The 21,825-nt window shown below is 34.9% G+C and overlaps 1 protein-coding gene across 1 annotated transcript in view; it reads left to right on the forward strand.

The window, feature by feature from the left end:
• Positions 1-21,825, forward strand: part of LRP1B (LDL receptor related protein 1B) — a 2,131,860-nt gene that overhangs the window by 957,518 nt on the left and 1,152,517 nt on the right. The window contains exon 6 of the mRNA XM_066281034.1: positions 10,933-11,190. Within this exon, the coding sequence (XP_066137131.1) occupies positions 10,933-11,190 (258 nt within the window). The remainder of the gene's footprint in view (positions 1-10,932; positions 11,191-21,825) is intronic.

The raw sequence follows: 21,825 nt of genomic DNA on the forward strand, positions 1-21,825 counted from the left end.
GATGTCAAATTATTCAATTATCAGTTTTAGCAGCTTTTTATCCTTGCTTCCTCCTGAATACTTTCCTGTTTAAAGCAGCACGTTGTTGGAATTTTTCTCTGAACTTACAAAATATGTTTTCTCTGAACTTACAAAACAATTTATTTTGGGGTATTATCCTCAATATTTATTATCACTCAATAATTCAGTGTTGAACCCTTTGAACACCTCCTACTTTATGGGTTTCCTAACTGCTCCTAAGAGCTCTGTATCATGACTTTAAAAACACATTGACACTCCCAGGTTGTTATCACCACCCCTGACTTCTATGTTAAACACAAAACTCACTTGGATATTAGGATCCAACTCAATATCTACATTTGGGAGTAATAGAAATATCAAACTATGTTTTCCAAACTCTTAATTTTCTCACATTGTAACAATGCTTTCTTCAAAGTTGACCATCTTGGTCAATGTCACCCCTATATACCCAGTTGTTCAAGCCAAAACATTGGCATCATATTTGGCTTCGTTCTTATAAGCCCTTCCTTTCAAACTTTAAACCTATTGTGAAATGAAGTACTCTCTTTAAGGAACAGCCCACAATCCCATTACTATCAATGCTTTGCCTTTCTTTGTAGAATTTATCACTGCCAAATGTTAAACACTATTTATTTACTCATTTATTGTCTGTTTCCTCACTAAAATATAAGCTCTGTGAGAATGGAAATTTTATTTGTTTTGTTAACTGCTATATTTCTAGCATCTACAGCAGTGCCTGGCAGAAGCTAGCCACACTCAATAAATATTTATTAAATGAATATGCAAATAGTGAGGCAGTAGTTTTTTTCGGAGACAAAATAAATGTGGCTTAAGGCAGCATGCTTTTAAACAGGAACTACTTTATGAATAGAAGTTATTTAAAGGCAGTTTTATTTTATTTTATTTTAGAGACAGAGAGAGAGAGTCAGAGAGAGGGATAGACAGGGACAGACAGACAGGAACGGAGAGATGAGAAGCATCAATCATTAGTTTTTTGTTGCTTGTTGCAACACCTTAGTTGTTCATTGATTGCTTTCTCATATGTGCCTTGACCGTGGGCCTTCTGCAGACCAAGTAACCCCTTGCTCAAGCCAGCGACTTTGGGCTCAAGCCGGTGGGCTTTTGCTCAAACCAGATGAGCCCGCGCTCAAGCTGGCAACCTTGTGGTCTCGAACCTGGATCCTCCGCATCCCAGTCTGATGCTCTATCCACTGCACCACTGCCTGGTCAGGCTAAAGGCAGTTTTAATGAGCCAATATCTATTACATTTTAACTCAGTCATTACCAACTTATAGTTTACAGGGCATTTCTAAATTGAGAAGATGTGTTTATATAGCTAAAGTTGTTCCATCTTGCTATGACTAAGTTAAGAAATTGTAATGTAAATTGACCATCTCTAGACTATCTGTTAGTTCTAATCACTCAATAAACTAAAATTTTGAGATTCTCTAATATGATCCTTCAATAAGTGATCAAATATATTTTATCTTCCTGATTAAAAATCGCAATGTATTATTGATTTTATTTTACTTATTGAAATACATTATTCTTTTAAAAATTCAGTAAAATATCTTTAAAAGCATTGAGAAGTTCATGTTCAAACATCAATGTTCCATACATTTATTGAACACTTAATGTTAGAAAAATGAGTTTATAATATTCGTATTTTTTGACTTTGCTCACTTTTATTGTTAAAAATGGTGCTGGGCAGCACCAGGTATGTGATCTGTGAAATTGCAAATTACCTTCCTGCTTGGGAAGGGCCATTGTCTTGTTAATGTTTTGTTGGAAAAGGGAAGCCATATTTTTGGAGAGTGAGAGTGGAGAGGATGCAAAGTGCTGGGGAACCAGAGATGAGAGGCTTTGGGACTGGTGAAGCATTTGATTCTAGGAAAAACTAGAGAAGATTCTCCTGGTTGTGGAACCAGAGAATGTGTCAGTAGCTTTGTGAGCTCTGAGTGAAAGAGAAGTGTTTTCCCTGTGATCATGCTCGTCGGCCAGTGTGAGATTTGAATAAAGGAATGGTCCACCATTTTTTGGCTGTATTGTTTCTTTACTGTCTGCCTGAATTTGCCAAGTAAGACCTTTCAGATAAAGGTTAAATATGTCCTTGATCTGGTGGACCAGCTCTTTATGAAACAGAGAAATTGTAAGGACTACTAAATTGTAAAATGTGAAGATTTCTTTTTAAATTGTTTTTGTGAAGTGATCTTTATTTCTGAGGAATAGCATATTTCATTGTTTCTTAAACATCACATTTCAAATCAAAATATCCTTTAAATGAAGATATCAGTATTTCACTAGTAAGGTTTAAATACCAAAAAGATTACATTGTACATTGTTTTAAGGACTGTGGTTAATTTAGGTTGATTGATTGTTTACATGGGTGAGCTTTTACAATGCCAAAGACAAAATTACAAAACTTGACACTTGTGCCAACACTAAACTCATTATCTCTCAAAAGTGACTATTTCCTGATATTTTTAATAACACTATCATTCTCCTCATCATTCAAATCTAAAATTTCCACTTAATCCTTGACTCACGTTTCTCATTTTTACTTAAAACAATCATTACAATTTAGAAGTTCTATTTCATTACACCGAGCCATCTCTACTTAAGAACTTTAAGCCATTTATTTTATCAATAGGTCCCTATTACCTATCTTCTGATAAGTTAAAGTAACATTTCTGTATTCAGTAATTCTGATATTCAATGCTTGTGTTCACAAGTTCTTTTTCTTCATAATTTTAGATTACTGTCTTCACAGATAAAAATAAAATCACATTTCTTTATTTACATATGGTCCTGAACGTTTAATGATTCTCTACTTTTCTCCAAATGACTTGTGCTTCCTATAGAAATGTAGGCACATGTGACTGTTTTTCCTTTTTGTTCTGTACCAATCTAAACAGAAACAATGATACTTTTTCCTTCCACCTAAAACCTTTCCAGCCTCACTCCAGAGTAGCATGACTGAGGCATCATGTAAATAAGACTTTTACATATTACCTTCCCATCAGATATAAATTATACTGATACCACTTTTAAAATAAAGGCAAAAACAACTTAAAAATTTAAATAGCAAATTTATCCATTCTACTATATACTGTTCTCCAGTGTAATGTAGTGTCCTGTGCATCATTTCCAACTTGATCTTAAAACACATATTTGATCATGTTATACTCTTGAAAGTATACATTGGCTTCTTAATGCACCCTGAATTAAAAATAAGTTTATCATCTTGACATTAAATAACTGCAATATTTTCTCAATTTATATTCTCAGCTATGATAAGCTCTGTGCTTTTATGTTTTTCTATATTTTTAATATAAATCTTTATTTTTAATTTATTGTGTTGACATGATTTCAAGTGTCCCACTTAATGTAAGTCCTTCTACACACCGTATCATGTTCCCCCTGGAATTCAGTCTTTTCTCGTAGTAGCTATGCCATATTAAGCAAGTCACTTAAATTAATTATAACTTAGTTTTCCTATCCATAAAATGTGTAGATAATGTTAGTGTCTGATTTATAGATATGTTGTGAGTATACAGTAAACTAATAAATATGAAGTATGCATTGCAGTATCTGGCTCTTAAATTGTGCTAAAAAAGTTAGCTATTATTGCTATTATTAAGTACTTCCACTACTCATACATGCTCTATCCTTCAGAAAACAAACAAACAGAAAAACTCCTCAGGTCAATATCTTCCCAACATATTCTATTCTTTCTCACATATTTGTTTTTGTTAAAGCTATTGGTTTAACTCGACTTTTTAATTTTTTATTTCTGCATGCTTAACTTCTGTGTTTTCATTTAAAAAAAGCTGAGATCAAATGCTATGTTTATTAAAGAACTTTTGACTCTACTAAACAGATATGTCTTAGTCTGTTTGTGTGGCTATAACAAAATATAACAAACTGGGTGGCTTATAAAAAACAAATCTATTTCTCACAGTTCTTGAGGCTGGAAATTTGAGATCAGAGTAACAGAATGGTCTGATACCGGCTCTCTTCCAGGTTGCAGACATTCTCAAGCACGCACTGTATCCTCACATGTTAGAAGGACCTAGAGAACCTCGTTTATGGCACTAGTCCCATTCAGAGGATCCTACCCTCATGACTTTCCCGCCTACCGAAGACCCCCACCCCATCGCCTAACACCATTGCCTTTGGAAGTTAGGATTTCAACATTTGAATTTGAGGGACACATACATTCAGACTATAGCAAGATATGTTTAACCATTCATTAGAACTCAATGTCATGATATATCATTTAGAAAATGTATAAAATCTAACTTAAAAATATAACCGTAGTAATTTTACTAGATTATATCTTTCTTAAATGTCTTACTTATGATATGATCCCAGTTGAATCACTTACATCTTAAATATTAAAAATAAAATAAAAATAAATAAAGCATTTTGTCCAATAAACAATAGTTCAGCATAAATGCATTATAAAAATAAAAAATAGTTCTAAGATAAATTTTAGCATAGTTATAGCAATATATATTTTTTCTTACTTAGCCCCAACCTGCTTTTAATGCATTTTAATGTCTTCACCTTTGATTCATATTTTATTATTCTTTTATAAAATGTGATAAAATAGTTTTCTCTGATATATGGCACAATATATCCTTACTCTAAGTATCAGTTTCTTTAGTAAAGAGTTTTTTCTATAAAAAATAATAAAGAAAAATAGAAAAACAGATTTAGCCATATGTTTTAGAAATGAAAATAAATATTTCAACCCTATATATTTTTAAGGTTTTTACTTACATAACATTAACTATCTAACTTCATCTTATTTTCCTTATTTCTAAAGACTTGATATACTTTATACAAGATAAATAAAGATTAGAACCTTAAAAATTCCTCTTTCAATTATATTGTTTATATTGGTTAAAAACTGATTCTTTGGGCTATATAGGTGTGTGGCTACTGGCCACCCCACCATCATGGCCATGCAGGTTCTCACTGAATTCGAACAGATGGTAAAGAAACAGTGGAGCCAAAAAATGGTGGGCCATTTCTTTATTAAAGTCTCATACTGGCTGATGAGCAAACAGGCAGGGTTCTCAAAGCCCTGATGCATTCTCCAGTTCTACAACCAGGAGAATCTTCTCTGGTTTCTTCTAGAATCAAAGGCATCACCAGTCTCAGCCAAGCCTGAGAAGCCTGCAAAGCCCCTCATCTGCACACCTCCTGTCTCTCCTGCAATACTGCCTTCTTCTTCAGCAGCCTGCATTCTCTCTTCTCTCACTCTGCAACCATGGCTTCTTTCTTCTTCCTCTCCTCTCTCTCTCTCTTCAAACCTTTCAGGTGCAAAAATCTCTCCTCAAGCAAACATTAACAAAACAATGGCTTTCCCAAGCAGGAAGGTAACTTGCAATTTCACAGACCAAGTACCTGGTGCTGCCCAGCCCCCAACGCAAACTATAAGCGAACAAACATAAAAATTGTATTTTACAAACTTATTTGACCAACATTAGGTTACAATTTTCTCTTTTGTCATGCTTTTAATCTTACTCTATATTTTTATACTTTACAAAGAAGAGTCATTTCTTAAATTTTTATCTAGTTGAAACTCAATCATTGACTCAACAAATATTGAGGTGCACCTACTAACCTTTACTCAATGGAGATACTTTTTCACAGTTATAGGGTTAAGAGATATCAGAATATAGTATAGCTAGATAATATACATTTTTATGTGCACATATTCATTTGTTATATACATAACTATTTATTAGGTTTATATTTATTTTTAAGTATCTGAATTCATAATTCTAATCACCTAAAAGGAAACTAGCTAAATAATATTTTTAGAATAGAAAGGAAGAGGAATTTAAATGAAACCCTAAAAGTAAGTTTATTCACTCTGAAAACATTTCTTTTAGCATCAACTCCATGTTGATGCTAAAATAATATTGTTATACTATATGTATACATTAGTAAGTTTTTGATTATGAGAGGAAAAGTTGTTCGCAAGGATATGGTCATAGTGGCTTGGAATTTACATAAGTATTTTCATTAATCTAATCAAATGAGCTTTCTCTGTTTTCAAGTTTCTCTTTTTAATTCATGGCTTTCTAGTAAGTCTTCAAAACTTATGTCACTAATTAATATGACATATGATAGGAAGAAATCACTTTCTGATTAAGAGAGCACAAATACATGTCTCTATAACTGAGAGGAAAAATACTGTCTTTTATATTGCTGACATATGAGGAGCGGTGAACCAATGAGGAAAAATATCCTCCAGTATACATTGATTGACAGCCTAGGAGACGTTTATTCAAGCTAAGTCTTGGTTCTCTATCTTAGAATATTGACTGAATGCTTTCTTATACTTCAATCTCTTCTATGTAGAAAATTAGTAATTATTACTTTTCACTAGTGCTGATGTAGGGAAGTATTCCTTTGACTGAAGTTCTCTAGTGTACTTTTCAACTGTTTCTTTAAGGAACTGTCCACTGACTGTAAGGATGGCATCTGATAAGACATCATATTTATTTTGGTCATCATCCGTTTGATAGTTCAGTTGGTAGAGCAGAGGACTGTAGTTGATTTCCACATTTATTTTGGTCAGTCTTATCCTCATTACCCAAGTTGGCATGAGGAAACCCGAGGTAATGATGCACACTAGTGACCAGCAGTGGTGCAGGTAGAGACAGATTACCTTCTCCAATACCAACCATTATCATGAAGTAAGAAAAAAAGACGTAACGCCCGTAGCCGAGGCTGGGTAGGTTCCCATTGAATTTGGGCAGATTGGAACTGTGGAGCCGGAAAGAGTCCGGCTATACCCATTCATTGGAGGCTGGCAAAGACAGGTGAGCAAATAAACAACAAAAAGAGAAAGAGCTAATAAATAAAGGAAAATCGGCTATTTGCAGTAAGGGCAAGGGAGCAAGGAAAACCACATCTCACGGTGGCGGGAGAGCATCTGGAAGAATCTCCGCCCAGGGAAAGCACCCTAAGCCTCACATAGACCAGACACACGTGGCGCTGCCACCCACCAATCAGGCAAAGAGCTTGCAGCCGTAAACCAGAGCAAGCCTAACACAGCCGTTTTCCCCAGGAAAGGATTTGTATCCTGAGCCTCTGTTGATGTTTGTGGGTTCTTATGTTTTAATGGTTTCCCTTATCCCCATGCTAAGCCTTAAGTTTGTTTGAAGAGGAAAACCGCAGTTAATAATTAGCAGAGACACAGGGATATTGCTTCAATAAAGGACATCGCACCTAGTATTGTAATATCCTTCATCCCGTATGTCATTTGAATTTTAAAGTCACTATTAAATCATGTCAGATAGTGAAGCATCTGGCTTTCTTTTTATTGGATTTATGGTTATCTGAAGCTTTAAAATCGTAAGTTGATATATTATGCTTTAAAACAATCAACTGATTCACTGAAAAAGTAGCTACAAAAGTCAAATAGATTGATCAATTATGTCAATTAAGCATTGGCTGTGTTGATCATTAATTCACTTTTATCTCAGTTTCTCAGAGAAGTTCTGTGTTCCTTAGTGATCCAGCCTCTCTCCAAAGAATGTTTATGACATACTTACATTTACTAACATTGTCTGCATCTGGACTTCTCTTAAAAGTTGGCAACAAAGGTTTCAATGGTGATTTATTTTTGAAGGAGAAGCAACTTCACTAAAGGTCATTTCAATTGTCAAATGAAGAAAATAAGCACTGACATTAATGTCAGTATATCTTTGTTAATCTGATAATGCAGCTATCTAAGACCTCTTCTGAACCTGAGAAATCTATAATCCAGCAGGTTTCAATAATGCCACAAATAGGGGGTAGGGGGACAAAAATGAAAAAACAGAGTGAGGCGTGTTGAAAATGGACCAAGTCTAGACTTCCAAATTAAGAATACAAGGGCAGGTATTACCTGGTTTCAGATGTCTGTAAAAGACTGGGAGAGGAGCCACTGGGCTAACCAAGATCAGATGTAGTCCCTTGACAAGGTTATGTTGAGCAGTGATAAGTCACAATTTTATCAATGCTTCTGAGAGAACTCTTTATTGTAGAAATAATGTTAGCATTTTTGAGACTTCTTTTTTTTTGGTTGATACTAGGTAGTTCAGGACCAGTCTGTTTTCCCCATGGGGAAGAAATTGTTGTGCTGACCAGTTTTGTAATCTTATTGAGCTTTTTGTTGTTGCTTATTTTTCTTTGTTTTGTTGTTTTTAGAAAATAAAAACACTGTTTTTGTCTTTCTGAAGGCAGAGGAAAATCCTGTGGCTTGATTGAGAGAATTTCTTAGGGGAGCAAAAATTTAAATACGCATAGAAAGTCTTGAGATGCATTTTAGAGCTGATATTTTAAAATTGTAAGGGAAGACCCAAAATAATGTTTATTGGAGGGCTGTTCTATCTGAGGGCAACATAAAGGAACTGATATTTCTGCTTCTTCCAGAAATGGTGAGGAACATTGAACAGTACACTCAAAACTTAAACCTTTCTTATATTAATTATAGTATTGCTTTTGCTTTTTTTCTACTTTTACAATTCTCAGTATCAGTTTCTTGAAAGAGCAAATGTTTATGAAATTTTCTGAATATTTTTTTCTCTGGATTTTCTATATAGGTTAAGAAACTAAATTGTTTTGTAACATTTCACAGAATGTTTCTAATAAATTCTACTATGCAAGAGTTTCATATGTCTTTTTCATTTATTCATTACGTTGTATTGAATGATCACTGAGTTCCAAGCTTTATCAAAAGGCTATAGCTACATCAGCAAAAGTAGAAGAATAATGTATCAGTAAAAATAAATAAGATATATATATATTTGGTGATGCTAAGTGAAATATAAAGCAAGAACAGAGTATAGAAAGTGTAGAGGCTTGCAAGCTTTATCAGATAGAGAAACATTCTCACCGGAAAGGTCATATATAAGTAATGCCTTAAAGGAGGTAAGTAAGTTGGCCATTCTGATATATGGGGTATGTTAATTCCAGGGCTAGTTCAAAGAGGGACAAGTAAGAAGGGCAGTGTGTCTGAAATGAGGTGCACAAGGGTAAGAGTAGTTAGGAGATGAAGGAAATGAGGTCACACTGGTGATAATTATACAGATTAGATAGGGCTTTATATGCCAGTACACAGCTTTTGACTTTACTCTGAAATGAGAGCTTTTTTTATGAATCAGGCAGAAGATTCATTTGATCTGCCTAAACATTTTAAAGGTATCACTTGGTCTTTTGTGTCGAGGAGGAGAACACAGATGGAAACAGAGAAAGCAGTTAGAAGGCGATTAGAATGATCTAGTTAAGAGATGATGGATGATGGAAGCTTGGAATAGGATAATAAAAATAATCACTGAAAAGTGATGGGATTCCTGATAAGTCTGACATCAGAGTCAAAGAGATTTTATTATTTTTTTATTTTTATTTATTCATTTTAGAGGAGAGAGACAGAGAGAGAGAGAGAGAGAGAGAGAGAGAGAGAGAGAGAGAGAGAGAAGTGACAGAGAGAGAGAAGGGGGGAGGAGCTGGAAGTATCAACTCCCATATGTGCTTTGACCAAGCAAGCCCAGGGTTTCAAACCGGCAACCTCAGCATTTCCAGGTCGACGCTTTATCCACTGCGCCACCACAGGTCAGGCCGTCAAAGAGATTTTAATGACACATTGGCTGTAGGGTAGAAGAAAAAGAGGAGTAGAAGAGTTTCATCTTGCGTTTTATTTCGTAATAAGCACAAATGTTACTCTGAATATATTTATACAGCTAAATACTTTCAACACTAATTTTATATGAGCTTTTTTACTGTTACTGTCAAATATTAAAATATATTAAAATTCCGTTCAAAAACTTACCAATCCTAACACAAGCAAAAGTGTACTATTCATTAACTAGTAGTAACCCTGTTTCTTTTACCTTAAGAACCGTATTTTCCTGACTTTGCCCTTGCAATACGTGCTCTGTAATCTAGTCACTAAGGTAATGTGTGATGATTTGATTCCTGGAGCCAGTTAAGGAACCAATGATTCTGAGGTCGCAGGTGCTCTTTATATGAACTTGTCAGCTTTGTTCTACTCCAAAGAGTCTATTTTTTTTTTTTTCTTTTTTTTTTTTTTCATTTTTCTGAAGCTGGAAACAGGGAGAGACAGTCAGACAGACTCCCGCATGCGCCCTACCGGGATCCACCCGGTACGCCCACCAGGGGCGACGCTCTGCCCACCAGGGGGCGATGCTCTGCCCATCCTGGGCGTCGCCATATTGCGACCAGAGCCACTCTAGCGCCTGGGGCAGAGGCCAAGGAGCCATCCCCAGCGCCCGGGCCATCTTTGCTCCAATGAAGCCTCGGCTGCGGGAGGGGAAGAGAGAGACAGAGAGGAAAGTGCGGCGGAGGGGTGGAGAAGCAAATGGGCGCTTCTCCTGTGTGCCCTGGCCGGGAATCGAACCCGGGTCCTCCGCACGCTAGGCCGACGCTCTACCGCTGAGCCAACCGGCCAGGGCTCCAAAGACTCTATTTCTGACCTCATCCATTCACCTCCAAGAAGCGTGCCCTGTACACAAGGGAAGCCGGTACCACTGTAGGGAGAGGTCAGTTCAGATCCATCATCATTGCTAGAAAAACAACTCATAGCACTGCCTTTATTTACCAACAATAAAAGTAAATAGCATTTTTCCCTCATATTTAGACAGCACATTATCACTAAGAAAATACAGAATACAAATGCTCAGTGGACTGTTTTTCTTGGAGATGTGAGCTGAAGTATATAGTTAGTGGAGCACACATAAAGGTTATTAATAAATATTTTTGTAAGTATATCTTTTTATTTTAAAGATGCATTAAAATACAAACTAACTCTTAATAAATGCAGATTAAAAAAGGAGGCCAAGGGGACATTATTTACTGAACTTACTTTTCTTTTCTCTTTTATTCCAGAACCTACAGACAGGCCACCTATGCTATTAGTTGCAAATTCTGAAACAATTGAGGTTTTCTATCTTAATGGAAGTAAAATGGCATCCCTGAGCTCAGTCAATGGAAATGAAATTCATACTATGGATTTTATTTACAATGAAGATATGATTTGTTGGATTGAATCAAGAGAATCTTGGAATCAGCTCAAATGTATTCAGTTCACAAGAACAGGAAGATTAACAGATGAATGGACAGTTCATATTCTTCAGTCTTTCTACAGTGAGTATTTTGATTCATATTATATGACACCCTTTAAGGATTTGACTTACAGACCAGTAGACAAAATTTTCAGATTTTCTAGCATAACTTATGGCTATGGGGAGCTATATATGGAAGTATGAATGTACTTAAACATATTTACTGTGTGTTTAGCATATAATCATACATACGTGTGTAGTTTCGCTATATAAGTAGTGAATTACAGAGGTAGTTTAAATTTTTTAAAATGCTTATTTACAGTATCACCTTGATGAGAACTGTGATTTTCTTCACTGAATGGTAGTTCACAATGTGATAGTGAACATAGAACTTAAAAAAAAATACAAAAAACAATGCCCTGGATGGATGCTCGGTTGACCCTGGTTGGCAAACTGCGGCTCACGAGCCACATGCGGCTCTTTGGCCCCTTGAGTGTGGCTCTTCAACAAAATTCCACATGTGGGCACTACCTTGATAAGGAATGAACCTACCTATATAGTATAAGTTTACAAAATTTGGCTCTCAAAAGAAATTTCAATCATTGTCCTGTTGATACTTGGCTCTGTTGACTGATGAGTTTGCCGACCACTGGTTAGAACATCACCTGGAAGCAGACAGGTTGCCGGTTTGACCCCCAGTCAGGGCACTTACAGGAACAGCTCAATATTCCTGTCTCTCTCTCTCTCTCCCCCATCCCCTCTCTCTAAAATCAATACATTAAAATAATAAAAATAAAATACAGAAGCAAAATGTATGATTATAGGCTCATCAACTACAGAGTTTATTAAAATTCCTTTAAAACTATTAGGTTTATGTTGAGTATTGACTACTACCTATGTTAGTTGACATTTTCCCCTAGCAAATCAGTTTTTATGCACTCTCTTCCAAAAGAATGATTTGTGATTTATAATTAACTTTGATTTCTCATGCCAGAAATTTACAAACAAGTAACTGTTTTTTAAATTCCTTAATATAATATTACCATAAACTGAAACTCATTATCACACACACTCACAAGTATACATATCTGTTTATTTTATGATTTACAGAAAGCTTATTTTTACAAATGTTGCTAACCTAAAAATAGATAGAAAAATGTACAATTAAGCTAAGGAGAAAAAAAGTTCTATTACAAAATAAGTGTAGTTTTCAGATGTAGAATATTTTATTATTTTGATTTAATTATCATATTTTGTTAATGGTTTGGCATACAATTAAAATGATTGGTTACTGATCCTTATTAAACATAAGAAAATAATATCATGCAATGAAGATAACTATGATTAGATTAAATAAATCAGTGTCTGAAATTGTGAAAATGATTGTATATACTTAGGTGAACAGAAATAAATCTTTATCAGAATCCAACATTTTGAATATCCTCTTAAATAAAACAAGTGATAAAGCAATTTATTCTGACAATGGACCAAAGTACCTAGTGAGGGCAGTTGACACGGGTTAGTTCAAGGGTTCTATAGAAAAATGAAAAATTCATAATAATAGTAAATAGCAAGTGGAAGTAACACAAGATCAGAGCCAGGTGATTTGAGTATTTTAGACATTGGCTTAGCTAGCAGTTGGGAATTGCACAAAAGGCCCCCAGTCCCTGCCATGTCAGTGATCATCACAACTAATCCAACTATGTTTGTCCCTAGGAAATGGAATACTGGTAGCAGTCAGCTTCAACAGTCATTATGTTACCAGGAAAAATTATTTCTGACCTTACTTAAGCAACTCTCCTTTCCAATAATTGTAGTAATTCTTTAATATGTATTTTTAAAACAACAATTCTAAAAATAAATCTGGGAGTGATCAAGCAATTTCACATTAAGATATTTATAGAAAATAATTTGAAACAGATTTTATTTGATTTTTAATATAATTCTTAGAAAATATAAAAAATAAAGGTTTTATTAATCAACTTATTGATATGCTGAATAGAACATTCATTTTGTACTATAAAAATAAAGTTAGTGGAAATATTTTAATTAGAATAAATAATTTTTGATGAAGTCATATTTAAGCCATGTAATTTTAGTCACTTTAAAAAAAATGGTTGGATGAGTGGAAGTAATTCAGTGATGAGAGTGGGGCTCAGGTGTGAGCAGGGCTGGGCTCTTCCATCATTGCTTGTAACTTACGTATTTCATCAACATGTCACAGAACAACTGCCACAGGATATGATGGGCTCTGCATTCACCATGTCAATTTGTGAGTTGATAATTAAAAATGAATATTTTTTGCATATATATGAAGAGAATATCAGTCATTATAGGTCAAATTGACTTGCATTTAAAACAATATACTGCAATTTTAAGATTTTTTATTGCTTATTTTATCTCATTGGATACCCAACACATCTCTGTAGAGTAAGGAGAGATATGCACTTCCTGTTTTATAATAGACAAAATAGTAACTTCAAAACTGAGTGTTTAAAAAGAAGGCAGAGATGGGGACATCTAAATCCTATGTTCTTTCTTCTGCATTAGAAAGGCAAGTACTGGTTCCTTCAAAGAACTTCTCAAATCTTCCACAAATAATAATGTCTACAATTTATTGAATGGGTGCCAAGTGATGGTATGCAATAGGGAGACATTATATTTCTCTTTAGGCTGATGGAAAAATTGGGACTCTTGGATAGATAGCAGCATACAACAGATATCGGATACAGGTTTGAGTTGGGTCAGACTTCATGACTTTGCTAAACAATACACTGCCCCAGTGAGTCTCAGCTATTGATTTTCATTTTAGCAAGCCAAATCAATTAGATGTACTAACATTAGTAACAGTGGCTCACTAAAACAGTCTGTAAATGGGAGAGGAGTATAAACATCTTGGAAATGGAGTGAACAGGGCAAGTTGTAGAAAACTATGTGATTTAAAAAGACCTACCAAATGATTCTGATATGGTCTTCAAGAGAGGCCTACCTTTAATATTAAAAATTATTCCTAAGCAATATTGTATGTAATTGAAGAAGTGTGATCTTAATATGCTTAATAAATTATATTGATTAACCAAGAAACATTGGGGAAAATGCTGGAGATTATAAATCTTATTGAGTTTTATTATTCTTTTTAAAAATACCTATATTTATTATCTAACATTTTAATTTGTTAGTTGCAGATTTAAAAAAAAAAAACTTTGGAAGTGTTTTGTAAGCAAAATTAATTCTCTTGTAACGTGTTCCAACAAAGTACAATTTCAGTAGCTAATTATTTCCCCAATTTTTTCTTGGAGAGTACTGTACTACGCACACAGATACACACACTCAACAAAGTGACGGGGTTCACAAGAGTAGTGAATTCAGCTATTTCCTCAGGACAAAGTACACAGAGATGACTGAGAAAGATATACTTTTCTGGGTTAATTCCTTATTAAGAAAGAAGATTCAAAACCAGATTGTTCTCTCCTAGGTAGAGAGTAGATACTTCCATTCCCTGTGTATGATTCTTCAATATTATATAAAATGTGCTATTACTTCTAAGGTTCTAATATGGAATGACTGGCTTGTCTTGATCCATGATCCATTCGTGGGCCCAGCACTAGTTCAGCAGAGTATGCCCGGCCAAAAAACAAAAGGGTTGTTTATGCTTTATAGACTTTGCTTCTGAATTAAGCCTATTTTCTTTTTTTTTTTTTTTTTACCTGTTTTAGCCATGCTCATTTTCCACTTAACCTCTGATTAGATCTATTAAACTAAATTCTTGATTGGATAACTATTGTTTTCTGATACTTTACCTCTGTCTTTAATCAATCTTACTTCTTTCCCTTGAGTTAGCAACTCTTTAAAATCACATAACATTACTACACACTATTTATTTGATATTATTTAGTGCATTAATAATTCTACATATATACCTCATTGTTATTACAAAATTATATGACCCATATACTGTTTATAACTGTCAGTTTATAGATGGTAAAATAAGCTTAAAAAGTAAAATATTTTTAAGTTAATAAAAAATTTTTACCTGTGGTCTCAATAATAACTAAGCAAAGACCTTTCTTGATTTTATTAATAAAATACTCCTTTTTTGCCTCAATCCAGCCTGGGTATTTCAAGCTCTTTCCCTATTAAAAATGCAAGGACAATATTGGGACAAAATAATCCACTTATAATAATACAAATACTAGTCCCAAGTTAGTCAACTGATAGTGAGTGTACACTTTTGATGATTATAGACCTTTATAGCAATAACCTATGTTTATGCAGTCTCATAATGATGTAGAGATCATTGTAGAAACTTCTCGTGCCTTATTTACAAGACATATGCTTATATATTGAATTTTATGACCTTTACAATTATCTTCATATGATTAATGAAAAGTCATTCACATTGTTTTAATTTGCCATTTTGATTACTACTGAAATTGTACACTCTGTGTTCCAAGTAGAGACTTATATGTCTAGTACATCAATCTCTACAACTCGCTAGAGTGACTATAATACTTAGTTATTTAAAATAAAAATGTAAGACATTCTTGGAAAAATAGGCTTTGTGGTCAAATGACTTTAGGAAATTTTACATGCAATATAACCTTATAGCAGTTTCTCATTTATCTCATAATAAAATAAAACTTAATTATCTGGCTTCTCTGCAGACAGCTGACCTACCTTGCCTCTTCCCACTCAATTCCCATGGTCCAAATAAAAAGGAGTACTTACACTTACTTAAAGACACTTTGTTTTCTCATTTCCATGCATGTTTGTATAATCTTTTTACTGTTCTGATTTCCTATAACCAATCATCTCTTGTTCATTTCAAAAGATATCACATCCTTTCCAAAATTTTCCAGTGGAATTTAATAGCTCTTTCTATGTAACCCAACACATCATAGCACAAGTGCTATTTATATATTTTAATTTTGTGTTGACCTGTTAGTTTCCCCAAATAAAGGGTGACTCCTTTCAGTTTAAGATATAAGTAAAGTGTATAGAGTTAAGAATTAAACGAAGCCTGACCAGGCAGTGATGCAGTGGATAGAGTGTCGGACTAGAACATGAAGGACTCAGATTCGAAACCCCAAGGTCACCAGCTTGAGCACAGGTTCATCGGGCTTGAGTGCAGGCCCATCTGTCTTGAACATGGGCTCACCAGCTTGAGTGCAGGGTCACTGGCTTGAGTGTGGGATTATGGGCATGACCCCATGGTCGCTAGCTTGAGTCTAAAGGTCACTGGCTTGAATCTCAAGGTTGCTGGCTTGAGCAAGGGGTCACTCGCTCTGCTATAGCCCTCTGGTCAAGGCACATATGAGAAAGCAATCAGTGAACAACTGAAGTGCTGCAACGAAGAATTGATGCTTCTCATCTCTCTCTCTTCCTGTTTGTCCCTATCTGTCCCTTTCTGATTCTCTCTCTGTCTCTGTCCAAAATAAATAAATAAATTTATTAAAGGAAACAAAGTTAGAGCAAATTTTTTGAGCGACTAAGCCAAATCACTATGAGAGACATTTAGAAAGTCAGTGAATAACGGCTAAATAAGATCTAGTCTATGTCTAGATAATAGGGTTACATGTGAATCTTGGTGTTTCTGAGATACTGGATCTGTTTTGTGACTTTTTTTGACTATTGGCTTTTACTTGGGCTCAGTCTCTGACTTTCCTGGGAGGGCATGCCTATAGATTTATTTTGGAATCTAACCCCAATGACCATAGGGACAACTTGATCCAAACCTTTTCTCAGTTACAATTAAACAGTATTGGAGCCAAAACTCCTATAATAGAGATCAATTACTTTTTATTACACAGATTAAACAGAACAATACAGTGGACTTTTAAACCCTTCTCTTTCTATATATCAGAATAGACTTTATAGAAATGAAGCTTTGCTCTCTTATATTTATGTTTTTAGATGGATAAAATGGTGGATGTGCTTATCATCCCAATCCTATATACTTAGTTATTTTCAAGGCCCCAGATGCCTTTTGGGGAAAGAAGTAAAGAGCAGGGTGAGAATGTTCTTTGTGTCTCTCAACCTCTGAGAAGTCCAGTCAGAAGACTAACCTTGAACCTGGGAATTTATGATTTTTATTCTTCACTGGAAAAGAAGTATATTCAACTATTGGTCAGTTCTACTTTTAGCATTCCATGAGAAGAAGTTCAGAATTGGTCAGCTTCCAGCTGAGACCTGAAGAAAAATAACCATTTTTACCTTGTAAATTAATGAGATTTAAAATACATATATTTTATGATTTAGATTTCTTACTGCCCCCCCCAAAAAAAGGTGGGGTATTTTTGTTTTAGCTGTTTAGAATTCAGACTTTTTTTTTGACAGAGACAGAGAGAGAGGCAGAGAGAGGTATAGATAGGGACAGACAGACAGGAAAGGAGAGAAATGAGAAACATCAAATCTTCATTACAGCATCTTAGTTGTTCATTGATTGCTTGCTTGTATGTGCCTTGACCAGGGGGCTACAGCAGACTGAGTGACCCCTTGCTCAAGCCAGCGACCTTGGGCTCAAGCTGGTGAACCATGCTCAAACCAGATGTGCCCGCAATCAAGCCGGTGACCATGGGGTTTCGAACCTGGGTCCACTGTGTCTTATTCTGATGCTCTATCCACTGTGCTAGTGCCTACTTGGGTGAATTCAGACTTTTTGATCAGCATATCTCATGGAGATATAACTAATTCAAAATCTTGACTGTAATAACTGGTCTTATATGATTTCCTAAGAAACATCTGTGAAGAATACAAAGTACATCCTCTAGAAGAATAACTATTTTTCAATTAACTGCCGTTTTTTAAGAAAATATGTTTTATAAAAATCTTTATACTTCTTAAAAACTTCTCATCTTCTGTTTAGCAAATTTATTTGGAAACATAAAAATGGCTTTTCTTGATGTGTGTATGTGTGTGTGTGTGTGTGTGTGTGTGTGTGTAGACAGTTGATGCAATGCAATTCTGCTGTACTATGGAATTTTAACAAAGTGATCAAGCCATACATCAAGAGCTCAGAATGAACAAACACAAAGAAAGAACTAAAATTAGCAAAGATGTTGATCTGAGGACATATTTCTAGAGAACTAAGAGACACCCCTTACTGATTCCATTTGGTTAATGTTCTAGGCATTAATATTAAATTATTCTTTATTTTTTACTTTAACATTAGATAAATTTGTACTTTGAAGCAAGTAACCTCTTCTGATTTACAATGCACAACCATAAAATGCCATTTTTTAAAATTTTATTATGTTTTTTAAGTGAGAGGAGGGGAGATAGTGAGACAAACTCCTGCATGCACCCAGACTGGGATCTACCCATCAAACCTTGTCTGAGGCTGATGCTCATCAACCAAGCTATCCTCAGTGCCCAGGGCCAATGCTCAATCCAACTGAGCCACTGGCTGCAAGAGGGGAAGAGAAAGAAGGAGGAGAGGAAGGATAAGAAAAGCAGATAGTCACTTCTTATGTGTGTTCTGACTGGGGATAGGACCCAGGGTGTACACATGTCGGACTGACACTATCCTCTGAGCTAAACAGCCACTGCCTCACTTATGGATTTTAATAACCCAAGTAGCATCATAGTTCTTCATAACAGGTAGAACATAATGTTTGGAGGTTCGCTACATCTACCAGTCTGAAATTTGGAAGATAAGAGATGCTGTTTTCGTCATGAATAAGTCATGCAGTATATTTAATATTCATGATGATAATTGCTGAAACTAGTGTTTCTGTCTTTATAAACTTTATATTGGTAGAAGAAAAAAGGAAATGAGGGAAGGAGAGAAAAGAGAAAATTACTTTTGTGACAGTCTACTAAAATGATTTCTGACAATGTTCATTTGACATATTTTATTTTTTTCTTTAAATATAATACTATAATTGCTTATTTTCATTTTTTTAAATAAAGGGATCCCTGTCAAGTAAAATGGACATATTTTTCTCCTGATATTTCTTGACTGTTTGAATTTTTTTAATATTGTAGACACATATACAGATATTAGGAAATTAGGGAAATTAGTATCAAATCTAAAAACAGTAAGCAATTGGAACCTAATAAGCAAAGTCATAAAACTGGCCTTCAGCATTTCATTTTTTATTATAATTTAGCTTATTTATATCAAGCCAAACATCTTTTTACCTGTAGATTTTATTTAAAACTGAGCTTTATATTTCCCTCACTACAGTATTTAGGGTGAGTTCATATGGTCTTAGTTTTGTTTTCAACTGGCTATGTGACCTTATACCAGCCAATTAAAATGTAATAACTTATTCATATAACTGCCGGGATTCCTGACACATCTAAACATACCTTTTCCTTCCATTCTCTTGAGTTTACTTTTCTTATAATTTTTGGTGTGCCTATGTTTGTGTGTGGGATAGTAATAGTTATCTCTTTCTATCATTTACTACTGTTTATTTTTCTCCCACTAAATCACTCATGACAGATATACCTCAATCCTTTTACAGTACCATTTCTAAGATATGTTTCCTGGAATACTCCTTCTGTAAGACATTCTCTTGGGAAAAGTATTTTATGGTCAAATGAGTTTAGGAAAATTTGCATGCTATATAACCTTAAAGGAGTTTTATATGTACATTAGCATATTAAAGATTATGAGAGGTCCTTGAATGAAGTACTTTGTCAGAAAACAGCATGACTTGTAATTTTGTAGGTCTCTGGTGGGAATGGTGGAGGATTAAAAAATTAACACGGAAAGAAAAAGGATGGGATCAGGAGATCTTATGGTGGCTGATGGCCTACCAAAGTTCCTGCACCCCCAAAGGCTTTATTTTCATAGTGTAAAGCAAAGTCATTTGCAAATCAAAGAGATATATGACACAAAGTCCCATTTCTGAAACAAACCAAGATTACCCAAATGCAGAAAACCCCCACCATGCATAACATCTTAATAAAACAAAGGGTAAAAATAAAATTGCCTCTAGTCTCTTCAAGGAACATGGGGGATGGGACAAGTGGAAACACAGCTAACACAGAGGTGTGGAGAAAGGCATAGCCTTTAGCAACTTAATCAAGCAATCAGAGATTTGTGGGGAAGGGCTTATTCTTTTGGTTTAAGTCTTAACCCTTTGAGTGGTGAGTTTTTTTCATGCTTGCTGACCCCCAAGAGTGAGTTTTGTTTTATTTTTTTTTCAAAAATTGAAATTAGTTCCAATTACAGTTTGATTAACTTAAAATCATGTTTTAAGCAACAAGAAGAACATACATTTACCTTTTTTAAATGTTGCCCTACACATTTTAAAAATAAAAATTTTTGTACGATCGTGCTCTGGATGGTCAGGAGCAATGAGGATGTACGTGAACATTCGTACCACTCAAAGGGTTAAACTGTGAGGACTTTTGTCAACTCAGTCTCCCACAGTACTTATTTTACTTTTTTTAGCACAAAATTTTCTTTATTTGTTTGAATTTTGGACACTGGTTGATATTTTTGGGGTGTTCCTGTGTGTTTATGAGGATACTTGTATGTGTCTGATATGTATTCACATCTAAAATATCTAGGGTTTTATCTTATAGGCACTTTAAAAAAATATTACTTTAAAGGTTTCAGGGAGAGTCACTCAGATTGGATCCTCCTGTCACATTTTTTATTTATCTATTATATCTATGGTTAAATCCATAAGAGCTGTGTGTACAAGCAGATATAGAGACTTACTCTAACAATAGTTTTCTAGCTATTTCTTCCCAAAGGGCCAACTACTTTTATTGTGTACACAGAGTGTTATAGGATCCACATGCCACATGCCCTGAGATGGTGGTGACAAAAACAGGTCCCTTTTCAGAATTTGAGCTCCTAGGCATTAGATATGCAATAATGGTTTGGACGTCTGTGAAATTTATCCTAGGAAAGGGTATACCCTAAAAGATGATTTGTGGTTGAGAATGGTAGCAAAAAGTATTCTAGAACTTAATGTCAAAGAACTTCTGATTTAACTATAATATCTTTTCCCTGAGTTGGATGACAGCTAGCTGCAGAATCTTTATTATTATTATTATTATTATTATTTATTTTGAGAGGACATTTATTAAAGCTGGGGACAGTCAAACATGGAAGAACCTAGAATAGAAGAAGCAAGAGGAGAGAGCCAGGTGGGGCTGCTTTGGCTCCCTAGAGCACTTATGTGAAAGAAATGAGCCTTCTCCGGGAAGTCAGAGATGAGCAGGCTTGGAGACAGGCTCAGGGGGTATCGCAAAATGAGCTGCCACTGCCCACTGCTCCCCTGGTTGCAAGCCTTGTGGGGACCCTTAGAGTTTAGTTGATGCATGCCTGCGGGGAAGAAAGGTATGGGCATACTCCAGGAGGGAGAGTGCGCTGTGACAGAGCCCCTTGATAGTAGAAGAGCAACATCAAATGATGAGATGGTGATTCTGATGGGAAAGGATTGTTAAAGTGTTTGTGAAATATCAGTCTAAATTTAAAGAATATATATTGTTTTGGGGACATATTCAAAGGTAGTCTAGTTGTCAAAAGCGTAGAATTTTATACTGCAACTCTAATCATTTCCTAAGCACCTCATAAAACGTAAAGGTCTAACACTCAGGTCTTTGGAATTCCCTATGCTTTGATTCTGTGCTTTTCAAATAACTTTCAGATTTGGTTTCTCAGATACCATAATTCTAGGAAGAAATTTGTTAGGATAATATCTATTTGTTAGTAATTATGTCACTGAAGTATCCTATCAGTAGTCATAAA

This window comes from Saccopteryx bilineata, chromosome 5 (genome assembly GCF_036850765.1).
Source record: "Saccopteryx bilineata isolate mSacBil1 chromosome 5, mSacBil1_pri_phased_curated, whole genome shotgun sequence".
In the NCBI taxonomy this organism is placed as follows: Eukaryota; Metazoa; Chordata; class Mammalia; order Chiroptera; family Emballonuridae; genus Saccopteryx; species Saccopteryx bilineata.